At 48.1% G+C, this 17,978-nt stretch overlaps 1 protein-coding gene across 1 annotated transcript; it reads right to left on the bottom strand.

Moving 5' to 3' along the window:
- Positions 1-728: 728 nt before the first annotated feature.
- LOC119938678 (quinone oxidoreductase-like protein 2) lies at positions 729-16,684 on the bottom strand. The gene is made up of 9 exons (XM_038758593.1): positions 16,418-16,684; positions 13,521-13,617; positions 11,634-11,692; positions 11,066-11,131; positions 10,312-10,421; positions 8,800-8,881; positions 7,317-7,498; positions 5,203-5,431; positions 729-2,349 (listed from the first exon to the last, which is right to left on the bottom strand). The coding sequence occupies exons 1-9, from the start codon at positions 16,682-16,684 to the stop codon at positions 2,281-2,283; spliced, it is 1,161 nt and encodes a 386-aa protein (XP_038614521.1). The 3' UTR covers positions 729-2,280.
- Between the last annotated feature and the right edge of the window lie 1,294 nt (positions 16,685-17,978).

Raw genomic sequence — 17,978 nt, forward strand, 5'->3', positions numbered from 1 at the left:
CCAAATGAGATAAAGATATTGGACTGAATCCTATGTAGAATGAGGTAAAGCAAGGAAGTACTCAGTGCCTTGAGGCAAATGACTTCTTCCAGGCAAACCTGTCCAAGGTATACTTCCTTTCCAAGAAGAACTGCATCTACTCAAGTTAACCCCCTGCCAGCTTGAGCCAAGTCTGTGAAAAGCATTCTGGACTCCTCAGAAGTTGCTTTAGAAAAATCTGATTAACCACTAAATTCTCAAGCTCATCTCCTACCCAAAGCAGTACGCCCACAAAATCCCACCTGGCACCGAGTAGTTTTTTCCTGTCCCTTAGCCCAGCATTTGATGTGTTTGGGCTGGGACAGAGTTCCACTGTTTGGCAAAACAGAGGAATCCTCAGAGAAAGGAGATCACCCTGTCACCCCATTAGGAAGTGTCAAGGAGGACTAAGCTGATGGAAAAAGAGGTGACATAGCTTCAGTTGAATAAAAAGACTCTGTATTTCATTACCAATCCTCTGGATCAGATTATACTTAAATCGCCCTGGCACTGTCACCCACTGCACTCCTCTTAATATAAAATCCCTACTTTGATTTAATAACATTAGGTATCAATAATAGCAGGAGGCATTTTCCAAAGCCACATCATTTGTTTTCTCATTTGTCAGTGCACTCCTCATTCGATCCGCGGCCTGTAGACTGTTTCTCCTCCAAATCTCCCCATTAAAGACAAACACATCTCAAATCACCAAAGTGTACCAGTGAGAATTTATTGCCACTATTGCAAGGTAATAAAAGGATTCAATACAGGTGCAGGAAATTATTTTCAAACTATTCTGTGCATGACCATTCAAAAAGTGGTTTCAGGGGATAGAGGTGGTGATATAGGGTGAGAGAGGCTGGTTTTCATGGTTTAAAACACTGCTAAAATGTCAGCACAAAACCTCTTTTCATTTTGATGAGGGAAGTGCGTGCTTCCTGAGTGAGAAGGGGTGAGAACATTTTCCCCAGCAACTAGTCTGGATGAGAGGACTTTGAATTTCGAACAAATGATCTGTCGCTAGGAGCTACATTGATTTTAAATTAACGAATGGCTCAGATGTTGGAACGAAACTATGGATGGAAGATGAGTCAAATACTTACAAATCAAATTTTTCCAGTGAGAAAAAAGCATGGAGAGGCAGAAAGTTCATTCGGCTTCCAGCCCACATTTAACAACGGAGAAATGTCCTCTCTATTATGACTGCATCTTTAGAGCCACAACGAACAATGGAAGCCGAGACACTAGGAGTGAACCTTTCTCATGATGTAGGGCACGGAATAAGCAGCCATATTTGTCTCGTGCAGCCTGGAGGAGGCAATATAACATGGTAAAGGGATCTGGTCCTCAGCAGACACCAGGCTTGTTTCTCTGTATTTTCCACTCATGCCTCCTTATGCCCCATCCTTTCCTCGATTTTCAATGATCCTCTGGGTGAATTTTCTGCCAGAGAATTTTTTTTTTTTAACACCGCCAGCTGTGGGCCTGTCTTTCCCCGAACCTTCCCTCCTGCGGTCCGACCTGTGGTGCCTCCCGTCAGACCGCAATGACCTAGAGTCACTTTCTCCACCATCCAACTCAATCTAGCCAGAATTTGACAAATCATCACCCTCATCAAGTGAACCACACAATGGCATCTGTGCACCCAGGAGAAAGCAGGGCAAGATGCTGGCTTCCTGAGGCTTGACCAGGATAGGAAGGAGGCTGGAAGCCGGCAAGGTGACGGAACCAGAGAAGGGAAGGCTGGTGGGAGTGTAGTAATGCTGGGAAAACCAACTATTCTTCCCTCCCTCACCACTAACAACTTCAGAAGCCCTTCCAGACTCCTCTTGTGGCCAGTGATGATGTTCTATGAGTCACCATTGGGGCTGGGGGCAAGAAGATGCTGCCCTACTGAGGGTCTGCTAAGTCAACTGCCCAAGAGCAGAGTCCCCTGACCCCAAGATTCAGAGACTAGAGGAGGCGTTCCTGGCACCCAGGGGAGAAATTCTGACTTGAGCAGGCGCCCTGGGTACCTGGAAGGGGAAAGTGAGCTCAACTCTCTATCCTTGATGACGTAAGACATTGAAATGCTTGGCAGTTTGCAGAGACTCAATGTTCTTCACACAGCAAGGTTGCCTGGGATTCCAGTTCATGTTTGCACAAAGTCCGCTGGGCAATTCTCTTAGCCAAAAAGGAAAGGAGAAAGATGAGGAACAGTACCACGACATGAGCAAAGAGCCAGAACATGACCTTCATGACCTGTAGCAGACAAGTGGTGCTTCACTTCAGGGAGATGACCACTTTGCCCGTGGATTTGCGCTGGGTTACATGGAGAAAGGCCTCATTTACCTGCAGGAAACCAGACACCAAGTCAACAGATACACAAATATCCTGGTCAACAATTTGTTGTCAGTTTGGTTAGTGCAGAAACAGTGTGGCCTAGTGGAAAGATAACAGGCCTGGGAGTCAGAAGACTTGGGTTCTAATTCATTCATTCATTCACTCATTCAATCGTATTTACTGAGCACTTACTGTGTGCAGAGCACTGTACTAAGTGCTTAGAAAATACAATTCGGCAACAGATAGAGACAATCTCTACCCAACAACGGGCTCACAGTCTAGAAGTGGGGAGACAGACAACAAAACAAAACAAGAAGACAGGCATCGATAGTAATAATAATTATGATGTTTGTTAAGTGCTTACTTTGTGCAAGGCACTGTGCTAAGCACTGGGGTGGGTACAAGCAAATAGGGTTGGACATAGTCCCTGTCCCACGTGGGGCTCACAGTCTTAATCCTCATTTTACAGATGAGGGAACTGAGGCCTAGAGAAGTGAAGTGACTTGCCCACAAGTAGTGGAGCCGGGATTAAAATCCATGAGCTGCTCACTCCCAAGTCCGTGTTCTAGCCGTTTTACCATACTGCTTTCCTAATTCCAGCTTCACCACTGGCCTGCTCTGTGACCTTGGGCAAGTCACTTAACTTCTCTATGCCTTGGATTCTACATCTGTAAAATGGGGATTAAATATGCTTTCTCTTCCCCTTAAACTACAAGTTTCAAGTGGGACTGGAACTGTGTCTAAACTGAATATCCTATCTCTACCCCAGCACTCCGTTCAGGCTTTGGCACACAGTAAGAGCTTGACACAGTTACTACTGCAGACAGCAAAACTGCTGATGTTGCAGGTTCATTTGTAGCCACTGCCTGAAGCAGACAGTGAAATCACCAGATGGCCTTTAAGGATCTGCCAAAGACTAAGGTAAAAAAGAATATTAAAAACCACACTCCATTTGTCCTGCCAACCTGGAGACATCATCCTTCGAACAAAATAGAAGGGTATAGTCACGATCAGACATCATCATAGCACTGTTCTCTGAACTGCTATAACTCGGACCTAAATTCCAGCTAATCCATTTTGTGCCTTTAGCACAGCCCTCTTCAGGTTCAACAGGTGAGGTTGTTAAAACTTTCCATTCTTCAATACTGACTGGGTGGTGTGTTCTGAAGTGACTACTGGTCATTCATCAAGCTAAAATGAATTCTTTGAACCAAGCTTCCGAAATGGTAAGTTTTCTTTAAGAGGGGTTTTGAGCGCCTGGGTCAGCCTTGAAGTTAAGATGAATTAAAACTTTGCATTCTAATTAGAGGAGAATAAGATATATGTGAGAGGGGTATTTAAATGCTGGCGACTGAGGGAGTGAAAAATGAAATGTGCTGCCAGAAGTAGCTTCCCAAGGAAAGGACTGTGTCTAATTCGCACCTCTGTATTCATTCCCAGCGCTTACTACAGTGCTCTGCATGCAGTAAGTGCTTAATAAATACTATTACTACTACTAATACTACTACTACAGCTAAGGGGATGATTTGAATTTGGAAGAAAGCTGGGGCAGGGCAGGGAGGGGTTAGTCCTTCCTTAGTGACCCCCCAGTTACCAAGCAAGAATTCCTGAGGAGTTAAAACAAGCTGAGCTTTAAAAGTTGGTTACATGCAAAAAACTGCCCCTTACCAAGTGGTTGTCATGATGGTATTTGTTGTCTGCCCACTATGCGCTAAGTGCTTGGCAAAGAAAAACAAGCACTACATATATTCACATTATATTATGGGGAAAAAATGGAACTATATGGGGTAGGAAAAGGGCAATAACCAGTAAAATGAATTTCAGTGATTAATTACTGGGATACAGTCCCTTGATAACAAAGGCAGGACTTAGCATTCCATTTCCAGAAGGCTGAATTACGACCACGTAGCTGCACCTCAGAGTGTATACTTAAGGTCAAGTTAGTGTTTACTTCTTGTGCTTGTCTTCACATTAAGACATGTTCGGTAATTATTTTCTAGGAATTTTAACATGCTTCCTGTTGTACCTTCTGAGGTACAAACAATCCATGATTTGAGGATAACCCATTGCTCCCAGAACAGCTAGTTTGTGTCACCTGAAACAGATTCCACGTGAGCCATCCGCTGAGGGCCCCCTCACCCAGGAGAGGAGCAGGAATCCTGTGTCCTGGCAGTCCCGGGAGGGATTCGGTTTTCCCCACTGCCCCATCTCTCTGTTTGTTCTTTGTTTAGCATCCAGGGAAGTAATAGTTCCATTTCATATAATAATTAATAATAACGATAATAATAATAGTGTTAACTGTTAAGCACTTAACTACGTGCCAAATAGTATACTAAGCGCTGAGGTAGATACAAGATTATCAGGTTCCACATGCGGCTCACAATCTAAGAGGGAGAATGGGTTTGAATTCCCATTTTGCAGGTGAGGAAACTGAGGCACAGAGAAGTTAAGTGATTTGCCCAAATTCACACAGCAGGCACGTGGTAGAGTCAGGATTAGAATCCAGATCCTCTGATTCCCAGGACCAAGCTCTTTCCACTAGGCCATGCTGCTTTCTTATTCTATCATATGATGAAATGACTTCTTTTCGTTGGCAAGCCTGGTACATAGAATTCCCTGTTCCTCTAATACTCAGGCCTTGTTTTTGGCACTGCACTTTTATTTGCCTAAAGTGTACATCCATTATCTTTTCAGGTTCACAGCATCCCTGAAAAGGAGAGGCAGAAATGTGTCCAATTTTACAGGAAAATAAGGTCCAGGGAGCCTAAGTGGCTTGGTCAAAGTGGCTTTCTTGTACTCTTTCCACCCAACAACAAAATTCTCCACCCTGCCACCTTCCCCACCCCTCCAGCAGGGCCATACCTCCTCCAGCTTGAAAACTGCCCCGATGTGTGGCCGGATCCGTCCCTCCTGGGTGTGGCGGAGAGCTGACATCAGGCTCCTAGAGAAGACCGAGAAGTCCTGCTCCTTGTACCGACCCCAGTACACCCCTAAGGCAGACACGTTCTTCAGGAGCAACAGGTTGGCCGGGATGGAGGGAATAGTTCCTCCAGAAAATCCCACCGTCACGATCCTACCCTCCCACGTCAGACTGCAAAGGACAAGGTGGGGTTGGGGGAGAAAAAAAAAAAATCATGTTGAGAAAAAAAATTCAAAAGCCATTACCCACCTGTCAAAAGACCCGGCCTTTAGCGAAAGGGACAGACCGACCGATAGCCCTTGGGGTTGCCACAGGAGGGCCAGGAAAAGAAGCCAGAGGGTAAAACACTTATATGAAGATGGGTGTAGAGCTGCTACCTAGGAAGTTTCCTCTTATCCCATGCTCTTTACCACCAAACTCAAGTCTATAATGGATCTTGAAATGATTATATTAAAAGCTCCTGGAGGGCAGGAATCATTTCTTGCTTCTTCTGTATTATTATTATTGTTGTTATTATTATTGTGTGTTATGTGCTTACTAGGTTTTAAGTACTCTCCTAAGCCCTGCAGTAGATACAAGTTAGTCAGTTTGGACACAGTTCTTATCCCACATGGGGCTCAGTCTAATAAGGAGAGAGAAAAGGCAGTGAATCCCCACTTTAGATGAGGAAACTGAGTCTCAGAGAAGTGAACTGACTTCCCCAGTGTCACATAGCAGACGAGTGGTAGAGTCTGGATTAGAACCCAGGTTCTCTGAATCGCAGACCCCCACTCTTTCCACTAGGCCCAGGTTTTCTGAATCCCAGACCCCTGCTCTTTCCACTAGGCCATGCTGCTCCTCTGCAGCGTAATCTCCCGAACACTCAGTATAGCACTTTGCACTAAGTAAGCACTCAATAAATACCATTGACAATGAGACCCAGGACATATATTATAGCTGAATAAATATCTCTGATGTGCAATACTTGTTTGGGAAGCTGTTGTCAAGACTCTGCAGGGAAGTAAGAGAGTACTGAGAATGAGTACCTGATTCTCAGTCCTCCGCAACAGTCATTTGGAGAGTTTCAATTAACACTGCATAAACAAATGAATCCACCTGAATAAGGCTCTTAATGGAAAGTTCATTAGCTGATATTAAACCAGGCAAGACCAATTAGCTGCAACATGAAGACTCTGCCCTTAGCGATCACTGACAAACAAGGTTTTGCAGTGTGGTCAACTGGGGGTTTTTTGTTGTTGTTATGGTATTTGTTAAGCACTTACCAATGTGCCAGGCACTTAACTAACACTGGGGTAGATAGAAACTAAACAGGTTAGACACAGTCCATGTTCTTGGTTTCACTTGCAACCTTTCTGTTTAAACCAACCTGTGCTGCAGGTAAATAAAAATTTAAGGAAGTCTCTGCAGTTCCTTTGTCCACCTTCAAAACAGGAACAGTCCACCTCATCAAGAAAATACATGTCCCCAGGTAGTGCCAGAAAAGAGCTGGAAAAATATCTTGCTGGAATGCGCTGTCAGTGATTTTTAAAACACTCCTCAGAGAAATCATCACGTGAATGATTTTCAAACCTAAAAGGCCATGGGCCTGGTCAGAAAGTATTTAAAAATGTGTGAATTTATTTTGGCACTGTCCGTCCCAGACATTTTCTCTCCTGAAACTGGAATGCCTCTACTAGGGTGTTCCAAAAGCCACCCGGGAGTGTAGGAACTAGTTTGAAGGCCCCAGGAGGACTTGGGTATGATGTACAAAACAATTTACATTTGCCTACATACTGCGCAGTCTCAGGCAATTTTCAAGTTAAAATTGTATTTTTGCTATACTCAATTGCTTCTTGACTTTGTCCTTCCATTCTTTACTCCCTCCCTAGCTGTTGCTATCATCCCCCTACCCGAAATGATGCCAGTAGAGAGGGGAGAGAGAGAGAGGCAGAAAGAGGAGGAGCAAGAAGCGGAGTGAGACGGTCCGGGAACACCACCGGAAACGAGGGCTCAGCTCTGCCCGGTCCCCAGGCTACCACCAGCATCAATGCCTTCGGGATCGGTGGCTTGACGGCACCTGTGGAGGGCTTTGAGGAAGACATCTCCTCCCACCATGTCGATGGCCACATCGACCCCGCGCCCGTTGGTCAGCTTTTTCACTTCCTCCTTCAGGTCGACCTGGCTGTAATTCACGCTGGCCGCCGCCCCTCTCTCCAGTGCCAGTCTGCACTTGTCATCGCTCCCAGCTGCAGCGATCACCTGCGGCACGGAGAAAAGCAGGCGCCTACCCTTCATTCATTCATTCAATCGTATTTATTGAGCGCTTACTGTGTGCAGAGCACTGTATTAAACACTTGGGAGAGTACAATATTCCTTCATTCATTCAATCGTATTTATTCAGCGCTTACTGTGTGCAGAGCACTGTACTAAGCACTTGGGAAGTACAAGTTGGCAACATACAGAGAGGGTCCCTACCCAACAGCGGGCTCACAATAAATGGACACATTCCCTGCCCACAATGAGCTTACAGTCTAGAGCCTCCCACGTGACAAGCCTGCTGGGCCAGCCTCCAACACTCAAAACAACTGACAGCAGGGGGATGGAGGGGAGCATTTTTAAGCCAGAAAAGCCTGATCTCTCCAATCTCTGCATGAGAAGACAAGTTACCAGGAGGACCCCAATACCATCTTACCCCAGAAGCTCTCCTCCTCAAATAGCCCCTCCTAGGAACCTGCACTCGTTCTCCATGGAAGGCCTCTGTCCCTGCCAATGTGGAGGGGTCTGGGAGAGATCTGCCTTGGTTTGGAGACATTATGAGCTACAAAGTCCATTTTAGGTTTCTTCTTAAGCGCTTAGTACAGTGCTCCGCACACAGTATGCACTCAATAAATACGACTGAATGAATAAACATTACTTATGGCTGAAGGAGGCCAAGGTTGGGTTTTTTTAATGTCTCTTTAACAACTGAATCACAGATGACTTTAGCGGTACTTGTAGGCTGAGGGTTATTTAAAATGAAAAGGGATATCAGTTAGGTTTTTTTAATAGTATTTGTTAAGTGTTTACTATATGTCAAACACTGTTCTAAGCACTGGAGTAGGTTCAATTAGGTCAGACACAGTCCCTGTTTTGCCAGAGCTCACAATCTAAGTAAGAGGGAGAACAGGAACTTAATCCCCATTTTACAGTTGAGGAAACAGGCACAGAGAGGGTAAGTGACTCACCCAAGGTCACACAGCAAGCAACTGGCAGATCCTCCAACTCCCAGGCCCATGGTCTTTACACTAGGGAACGCTGCTTAATGACAGCTCTGATTACTTCTTCCCATATCTGACTAAAGCTAACAGTTCTGCCCCTCAAATGGTGGCCCGATGGCAGGTCTTGTGGACCCACATTTGGTTCCAAAAGTCCCTCACAATGAACAAGGGAGTTCCCTACAGCCACCTTCACACAGCACCCCCTGCCTTCCCAAGGGAATCCGCTGGGAGGGGTGGGAAGATGCCCGTGCAACAACACTCCTGGGCTGGGGATAATTCAGAGCAGGGGAAGCAGTTAGTTACCTTTGCTTGGAAAACGTGGGATGCCACATCTATCATTGCAAGACCTGTGGCTCCAGCTGCTGCTGTCACTAAAACAGTCTCCCTGGAACAGAGATAGGGAGATTCATTCATTCATTCAATCCTATTTATTGAGCACTTAACTGTGTGCAGAGCAGTGTACTAAGTGCTTGGAAAGTACAATTCAGCAACAAATAGAGACAATCCTTACCCAACAATGGGCTCACAATCTAGAAGCACCTATCACTTCATCACTCCCCACATCCCTCTCTCATTCCTGAAGACAGAGTACCGGAGAGAGGAGGAGGGGTTTTCAAGGAATCAGAGGGAATGGGGAGACTTTAATAAATCAACTATTCTACATTTCCACCTCCACAGCAGCACTATAGCTAAACTAGACCCAAAGGAAGCTAGTCCATCATAGTTTTTAATGTCAATCTCCTCGGCTGAGGAAAATCTATTCTATCCAGTACAATTCCATAACTCCCTTAGGAGCCTGCTCCGGGTTTAACAATTCTGAGTCTCAAAACATAACCCCAATCCGGCTTCAGCATCACCAGCCCCGCCAGAAACCATTTTCACATTGCTAAACAACATCTAGCCAACTGAACAACTAACCTGAACAATTTGGGGGACTGCCTGCCGTTTTCTGAGCACCCCAAGAAGCAAAGTGAAGGACACCGGGCAAAATGAGCAAGCTCAGCTCTCTGTTTGGAAAAGGTACTTAGGTTTCAATAGGGATTGTACCTGTAACCAGGAGTGAGAATAAGTTTCATCCTCTAAACTGCAGGCTCTGTGTCTACCAACTTTGTTACCGTTTACTCTCCCAAGCACTTAGTACAGTGCTCTGCACATAGTGCTCATTAAACACCACTGACTGATTGATAAGACGTGCTGGCTATACAGGCCTTCCTTTTGGGCAGATCTTAATCTGTAATTTACTTTAATGGATTGCCCCTTAGACCGTAAATTCCTTGTAGGCAGGGATTCTTTCTACCACCTCTATTGTATTGTACTTTTCCAACTGCTTAGAACAGGACACAGTAAGTATTCAGTAAATATCATTAACTGATTGGACCCATGAAGTTTGCAGCACAGGGGATGAACTGTCCCCAACTTCTCATATGAGCTTCCAGTTAGCGAGTTTCATTTTTCCTTTATTTATGGCATTTGTTAAGCACTTACTATGTGCCAGGTACTGTACTAAGTGTTGGGGTAGAAACAAGCTAATCAGGTTGGACACAGTCCATGTTCTACATGGGGCTCACGGTCTAAATCCCCATTTTTACAGATGAGGCACAGAGAAATGAAAGGACTTGCCCAAGGTCACACAGCAGAGCCGGGATTAGAAACCAGGTCCTGACTCCCAGGGCTTTCGCTCTAAATTTCCTAAATCACCTATATTTCAGCCAGGGTTCCTCCCTGGCTCAGTTATGTGAACGGGATGACAGAAAGTGGGAAATCCTGCCAATCCTACACACTAGAGGGGAGCTTGAAATTTCCTGGTGGCCTTACCCCTGCTTCGTGCATGCCCGATGCTCCAGCGCCAGGAAGGCAGTGCCGTAAGACACAGGCAGGGCAGCAGCTTCTTGGTAGGGAACCCCCTCGGGGATCTGCCAGAGACCCTACAAGGAGGCAAGAGTCATTCAGGGACCAGCAAAGGGAGATGCGGGTGCATGGGCTGGAACCGAGTGCACTGCAAGTGAGAAAACTCAATGTCTTTAGGAAGAAGAGGCTCAGGATTTGGAGGGGGCGGGGGGCATTTTCCTAAGATCAAAGGCCCCTTTGCTCAAATAGCCTGGATAAAGGCTAGGGTTCATGGGCAAAGAAAGACAGACTACGAGCCTTATGCTAGCCCACTCTAGTCCTGGTGCTACCTATTTCACAAACTCAAAAGTCCATTAACTAATTGTAATATCCCAAGCCATGACTTTTTTCCTGGAACAGGCTGGGTGAGGTAGTGTGGACATGAAGCCAAAGCTTCATTTCCACGTAAATACAGGACAGTGCCTTCTGTTTATCAGGCAACTCTCCACAAACAAAGCCCTGTTTTTCAGTTCCATTTGGACAGACACCCACCCGGCTCCCTCAATAACTGGTGAGATGATCAAGGACTCCAGGACAGTCTGAGAAAAGGAGGTGTGTTCTTGCAAGCAGTGGCATATGTTTAAAGGGAATCCAAGTGAAAAAAAAAACACACACCAAAAAACCTCAGTAAATAAAAGTAATGATTTTAAATCACCCCTGAATTAAACTTAGAGATAAGTACCTTTTGATCAATGATGCATTCCTCTCCCATAGCCTGGGAGCCACTGGCACAGGTAACTCGGTCACCCTGCAAGAAAGCTAGCTTTAGAGGTTAATCTACTCTGGATTCCTAAATCAGGCCCAGTCTGTACTGAGCCAATAACTCACTCCTTGCACTGCCCAAGTCTCTTGTTTTGGTCCGCTGTCTGTGCAACACCTGCAGATTAGCACCCTAAAATAATGGCAAAACAATGCCTGGGTTGGGGGGAGAGAAGGGGTTGCCAACTCACTCTCCGCAACCTGGATTAGCACCGATGTTATTTCAGTTAGCACAAGTTTCTATTTTTCGGGGGGGGGGGGGGGGGGGGGGGCAGGTCCTCCTCTGGATCACCATAAAGATGCTAAAACAGTTGGCCACCTTCATCCATCTCCCACCAATCTCTTCCTCTTGCTTTTTAGAAATCAGTTCCTTCTCTATTCCATCCATCTCAAACCTCTGGCCAGCAAGGCTGTCAGAGATGAATTACAGCTTTAGGTCTCACAGATCACCCACATATTGATTCTGGGGATCCCTAATTCCCCGGATTTACCTCTTTCACTGTGCTAACGTTCTCACCCGTCTCCAGCACCACCCCGGAAAACTCCATTCCTAAGAGGAAGAAAAAAAGCACATGTACAGAATCGTGGCTGTAGCATTCCCCGTTCTTCAGGGGGCTCTGATGGGTTTTCTGGATGCAAAAGGCTGCCTCTTAGGCAAAGGGGATGATGAGCTGAAGTGGACACACCAGGTAAGTGATGGAGCTGGGATTGGAATCCAGGTCCTCTGACTCTCAGGACCATGCTCTTTCTACTAGGCCACTTGGCTTCTCACCCAGACACATGTCATGTTGGGACCAAAGTTTAGGGCTACTTAGGTGTCCAGAGGACTGTGCCCACTGTTGGGTAGGGACTGTCTCTATATGTTGCCAACTTGTACTTCCCAAGCACTTAGTACAGTGCTCTGCACACAGTAAGCGCTCAATAAATACGATTGATGATGATGATGATGAGTTGCCGGTTCCGGGAAGTCACCCCTGCCCCCTTCCCCACCCTGCCGCTGGCTCGGGTCACGAGGCTCAGCAGGGTCCCAAGTGAGCAATCCAATTTGCAGCTTCTGAACTGCAGCTTGTATGTGAACATGTGGAGGTTCTTCAGCCTCTCATGTCCAGAGCTGCCGCAGGTCTATCTTTGAACTTGCTGGTATGCGCATTTTGTGTGTCTGTCCTAACATTTTTTAAAACTATCTCTGTTATGTTCCCTCCTGATTAGGGCATTTATTAAGCATTTTTTATGTAATAATAAAAGTGGTACTTAATGATAGCATTTATTAAGCGCTTACTATGTGCAAAGCACTAAGCACTGGGGGAGGTTAACAAGGTGATCGGGTTGTCCCATGGGGAGCTCACAGTCTTCATCCCCATTTTCCAGATGAGGTAACTGAGGCCCAGAGAAGTGAAGTGACTTGCCCAGAGTCACACAGCTGACAAGTGGAGGAGCCGGAATTTGAACCCATGACCTCTGACTCCAAAGCCCGGGCTCTTTCCACTGAGCCACGGTACTTGTTATGCATTTAATATGCGCCAGCCACTGGTCTAAGCGCTGGGGTAGATACAAGATAATCAGGCTGGACATGGTTGCCTATGCCACATGGGGTTCCCAAATGAAGACAAAGGGAGAGCAGACTCCCATTTTACAGATGAGCAAACTGAGGCACAAAGAGGTTAAGTGACTTCAATCAATCAATCATATTTATTGAGCACTTACTGTGCAGAGCACTGTACTAAGCGCTTGGGAAGTACAAGTTGGCAACATATAGAGACAGTCCCTACCCAACAGTGGGCTCACAGTCTAAAAGGGGGAGACAGAGAACAAAACCAAACATACTAACAAACTAAAATAAATAGAATAGATATGTACAAGTAAAATAAATAGAGTAATAAATATGTACAAATATATATATATATATATATATATATATATATATATATATACACATATATACAGGTGCTGTGGGGAAGGGAAGGAGGTAAGATGTGGGGGATGGAGACTTATCCAAGACCATACAGCACTCCGGGTTTCCTGATTCCCAGTTCCCAGTTCCATTGGTAGGGCTGTGTGGCCGTTGCCTGAATATAACAAGTTAAAAGGGCGTAAAACTGAGTCCTTAGATTTACTGGTATCAAGTGTTTTGACATGCTGTGTAAAGAAATATAAAATGTTATGCAATGCCAGAGGCTGGGAGGGCAGGGAATGTCACCGTTTATTGTTGTAACGTACTTTCCCAAGCGCTTGGTTCAGCGCTCTGCACACAGTAAGTGCTCAATAAATACAATTGAGTGAATGAATGGTTTTTAAAGGGACCAGAAAAAGCCTAAGAAAAAAATGTTAATTATTGTGTACCGAATAAGGGGGTTTGCTTCAATTTCACCGTTACTCACCAGGCGTGAATGGAAGGGGCTGGTTCTCCTGATACTGACCCCGGCAGGCCAAGATGTCTGCAAAATTCACTCCACAGAAGTGGACTCCCACTCTGACCTGCAAAAAGCCCCCGCAGGTGCTTAGCACAGAGCTTGGAAGGGCGAGACTCTAACTGCATTTTTCTCAGGAGTTAGAAGGAGCATTGGGAGATCTAGAGAGAGGGGAGGGCGGCGCCAGGAGGCATTAGAGCTCTGCACACAGTAAGCGCTCAATAAATACGATTGAATGAATGAATTAGAGGACTAGGAGAGCAGAGGCAAGGCAGTTACTTTTCATTCATTCATTCAATCATATTTATTGAGCGCTTACTGTGTGCGGAGCACTGTACTAATCGCTTGGGAAGTACAAGTTGGCAACATATAGAGACGGTCCCTACCCAACAACAGGCTTACAGTCTAGAAGGGGGAGACAGACAACAAAACAAAACATGGGGACAGGTGTCAAGTCATCAGAATAAATGGAAGTAAAGCTAGGTGCACATCATTAACAAAATAAAATAGAATAGAATAGTAAATATGTACAAGTAAAATAAATAGAGTAATAAAACTGTACAAACATATATACAGGTGCTGTGGGGAGGGGAAGGAGGTAGGGTGGGGGGGATGGGGAGGGGGAGAGGAAGGAGGAGGCTCAGTCTGGGAAGGCCTCCTGGAGGAGGTGAGCTCTCGGTAGGGACTTGGGGGCTGAGCGTCCCAGGGTAAGGAGAAGCAGCGTGGCTTAGTGCAAAGGGCCCGGGCTTTGGAGTCAGAGGTCGTGGGTTCTAATCCGGCCTCCGCCACTGATCAGCTGGGTGACTTTGGGCAAGTCAATTGACTTCTCTGTGCCTCAGCTACCTCATCTGTAAAATGGGGATTAACACTGTGAGCCCCATGTCGGACAACCTGATTACCCTGCATCTACCCCAGCGCTTAAAACAGTGTTTGGAACATACTAAGCGCTTAACAGGTACCATCCTCATTATAATAATAATAATAATGTTGGTATTTGTTAAGCGCTTACTATGTGCCAAGCACTGTTCTAAGCGCTGGGGAGGTTACAAGGTGATCAGGTTGTCCCACTTGGGGCTCACAGTCTTAATCCCCATTTTACAGATGAGGTAACTGAGGCACAGAGGAGTTAAGTGACTTGCCCAAAGTCACACAGCTGACAGTTGGCCGAACTGCCTCCCGGGCTGCCGGTTCTGGCCAGCCGAGAACTGTGAGCCCACTGTTGGGTAGGGACCGTCTCTATATGTTGCCAACTTGTACTTCCCAAGCGCTTAGTACAGTGCTCTGCACACAGTAAGCGCTCAATAAATACGATTGAATGAATGGATGAATGAATGAGAACTGGGCGGGGCGGAATCGGGGCTGGTGCACTTCCGTCCTGGGCCACTAGGGGCGGGCTCGCCGGGGAATGGGAGGGAAGGGGCGTGGCCTGGGGGGGCGCGTGCCCAGAAGGCGTGGCTTGGGACATGGGCTTGCCCGATAGGGGGCGTGTCCTGGGAAAAGGGGCGGGCTCGCGGGCGTTGCCTGGTGACGGGAAAATCAATCAATCGTACTTATTAATAATAATAATAATAATAATGGCATTTGTTAAGCGCTTACTATGTGCAGAGCACTGTTCTAAGCGCTGGGGGGATACAAGGTGATCAAGTTGCCCCACGTGGGGCTCACAGTCTTAATCCCCATTTTTCAGATGAGATAACTGAGGCGCAGAGAAGTTAAGTGACTTGCCCAAGGTCACACAGCAGACGTGGTGGAGCCGAGATTCGAACCCATGATCGCTGACTACAAAGCCCGTGCTCTTTCGACTGAGCCACGCTGCTTCTCTAAGTGCTCTATTGAGCGCTTACTGTGTGCACAGCACTGTACTAAGCGCTTGGGAAGGACAAGTTGGCAACATCTAGAGACAGTCCCTACCCAATAGTGGCCTCACAGTCTAGAAGGGGGAGACGGAGAACAAAACCCAACATACTAACAAAATAAAATAAATAGAATAGATATGTACAAGTAAAATAAATAGAGTAGTAAATATGTACAAACATATATACAGGTGCTTTGGGGAAGCGAAGGAGGTAAGATGGGGCGCTGCATAGAGGAGCAGCGTGGCTCAGTGGAAAGAGTGCGGGCTTTGGAGCCAGAGGTCGTGGGTTCGAATCCCGACTCCCCCACATGTCTGCTGTGTGACCTCGGGCAAGTCACTTAACTTCTCTGAGCCTGTTACCTCATCTGCAAAATGGGGATTAAGACTGTGAGCCCCACATGGGACAACTTGATCACCTTGTAACCCCCACCCAGTGCTTAGAACGGTGCTCTGCACATAGTAAGCGCTTAACAAATGCCATTATTATTATTATGGGGAGATGGAGGGGGGGACGAGGGGGAGAGGAAGGACTGGGCTCAGTCTGGGAAGGCCTCCTGGAGGAGGTGAGCTCTCAGTAGGGCCTTGAAGGGGATCGGGTGGGCGAGGGGCGGGGGGGACTGCGCATGCCCGGGGCGTGGCCTAGGGAAGGGGAGGGGCTGGGGGGACGTGGCCAAACAGGAGGGCGGGGCCTGGGGGAAGGCGCGTGCCCGGGGGCGTGGCCTAGGGAAGAGGGCGTGTCGGGCGGGCGCGCGCCCGGGGGCGTGGCCCTAGGGAAGGGGACCCGGGGGACTGCGCGTGCCCGGGGGCGTGGCCTAGAGAAGGGGGCGTGTCGGGCGGGCGGGGACCCGGGGGACTGCGCATGCCCGGGGGCGTAGTCTAGAGAAGGGGGCGTGTCGGGTGGGCGGGTACCCGGGGAACGGCGCATGCCCGGTGGCGTGAACCTGGGGAAAAGGTGCGCGTTCGGGGGCGTGCTCGGGGGACGGGGACGGTCCCGGGGCGATGTCCCTACTACCTCGAGAGGCCTCAGCGGGCGGGCCGCCACCTCCCCGATGACCAGGGGTTGCTGCAGCTCGGTGCAGAGCGCGGCGCGGTACAGGCGGGGCCCGCCCGAGGATCGTGCCCGCAGATCGCTCCTCCGGACGGTGCACCGGAGCCCCGGCTCGGCCGCCCGGGATGGAGAGAGAACGAGGGGCCCCCCGCCGCTGCAGACGCCCAGCGCCCGCCCGGGCAGGCCGGCCCGGACCGTCGCGCCCAGGAGCAGCGCCCGCCCCGGCCCCATGGCACCGCCCGGGGCGATATAGGGCCGCCCGGCGCCGCGCGCGCATGCGCGGGGGGGTTACGTCACGGCGCAGCCGCGGAGTGCCTTATTCATTCCTTAAATCGCCGCCTGGCGCCGCGCGCGCATGCGCGAGGGAAGGGTCACGTGACTCGGCACCGCCCGGCGCGCGCAATCGCGGCGGGCCTTATTCATTCATTCATTCAATCGTATTTACTGAGCGCGGGGTACTAGACTAAGCGCTTGTGAAGTCCAGAAGCAGTGTGGCTCAGTGGGAAGAGCCCGGGCTTTGGAGTCAGAGGTCATGGGTTCAAATCCCGCCCCCGCCAATTGCCGGCTGGGTGACTTTGGGCAAGTCACCTCATTCAATCATATGAGAAGCAGCATGGCTCAGTGGAAAGAGCATGGGCTTTGGAGTCAGAGGTCATGGGTTCAAATTCAGGCTCTGCCAATTGCCAGCTGTGTGACCTTGGGCAGGTCACTTCATTCATTCAATCAATCAATCGTATGAGAAGCAGCGTGGTTCAGTGGGAAGAGCCCGGGCTTTGGAGTCAGAGGTCATGGGTTCAAATCCAGACACCGCCAATTGCCAGCTGTGTGACTTTGGGCATGTCACCTCATTCATTCATTCATTCATTCAATCGTATGAGAAGCTGCCTGGCTCAGTGGGAAGAGCCCAGGCTTTGGAGTCATAGGAGATGGGTTCAAATCCCAACTCCGCCAATTGCCAGCTGTGTGACTTTGGGCAAGTCACTTCATTCATTCATTCAATCGTATGAGAAGCAGCGTGGCTCAGTGGAACGAGCCCGGGCTTTGGAGTCCAGAGGTCATGGGTTCAAATCCAGACTCTGCCAATTGCCAGCTGTGTGACCTTGGGCAAGTCACTTCATTCATTCATTCATTCATTCGTATGAGAAGTGCGTGGCTCAGTGGAAAGAGCCCAGGCTTTGGAGTCAGAGGAGATGGGTTCAAATCCCGGCTCCGCCAATTGCCAGCTGTGTGACTTTGGGCAAGTCACCTCATTCATTCATTCATTCAATCAATCGTATGAGAAGCAGCATGGCTCAGTGGAAAGAGCCCGAGCTTTGGAGTCAGAGGTCATGGGTTCAAATCCCGGCTCCGCCAATTGCCAGCTGTGTGACTTTGGGAAAGTCACTTCATTCATTCATTCAATCAATCGTATGAGAAGCAGCGTGGGTCAGTGGAAAGAGCCCGGGCTTTGGAGTCAGAGGTCATGGGTTCAAATCCCGGCTCCGCCAATTGCCAGCTGTGTGACTTTGGGAAAGTCACTTCATTC

The sequence above is a fragment of the Tachyglossus aculeatus genome, chromosome 16, assembly GCF_015852505.1.
Source record: "Tachyglossus aculeatus isolate mTacAcu1 chromosome 16, mTacAcu1.pri, whole genome shotgun sequence".
In the NCBI taxonomy this organism is placed as follows: Eukaryota; Metazoa; Chordata; class Mammalia; order Monotremata; family Tachyglossidae; genus Tachyglossus; species Tachyglossus aculeatus.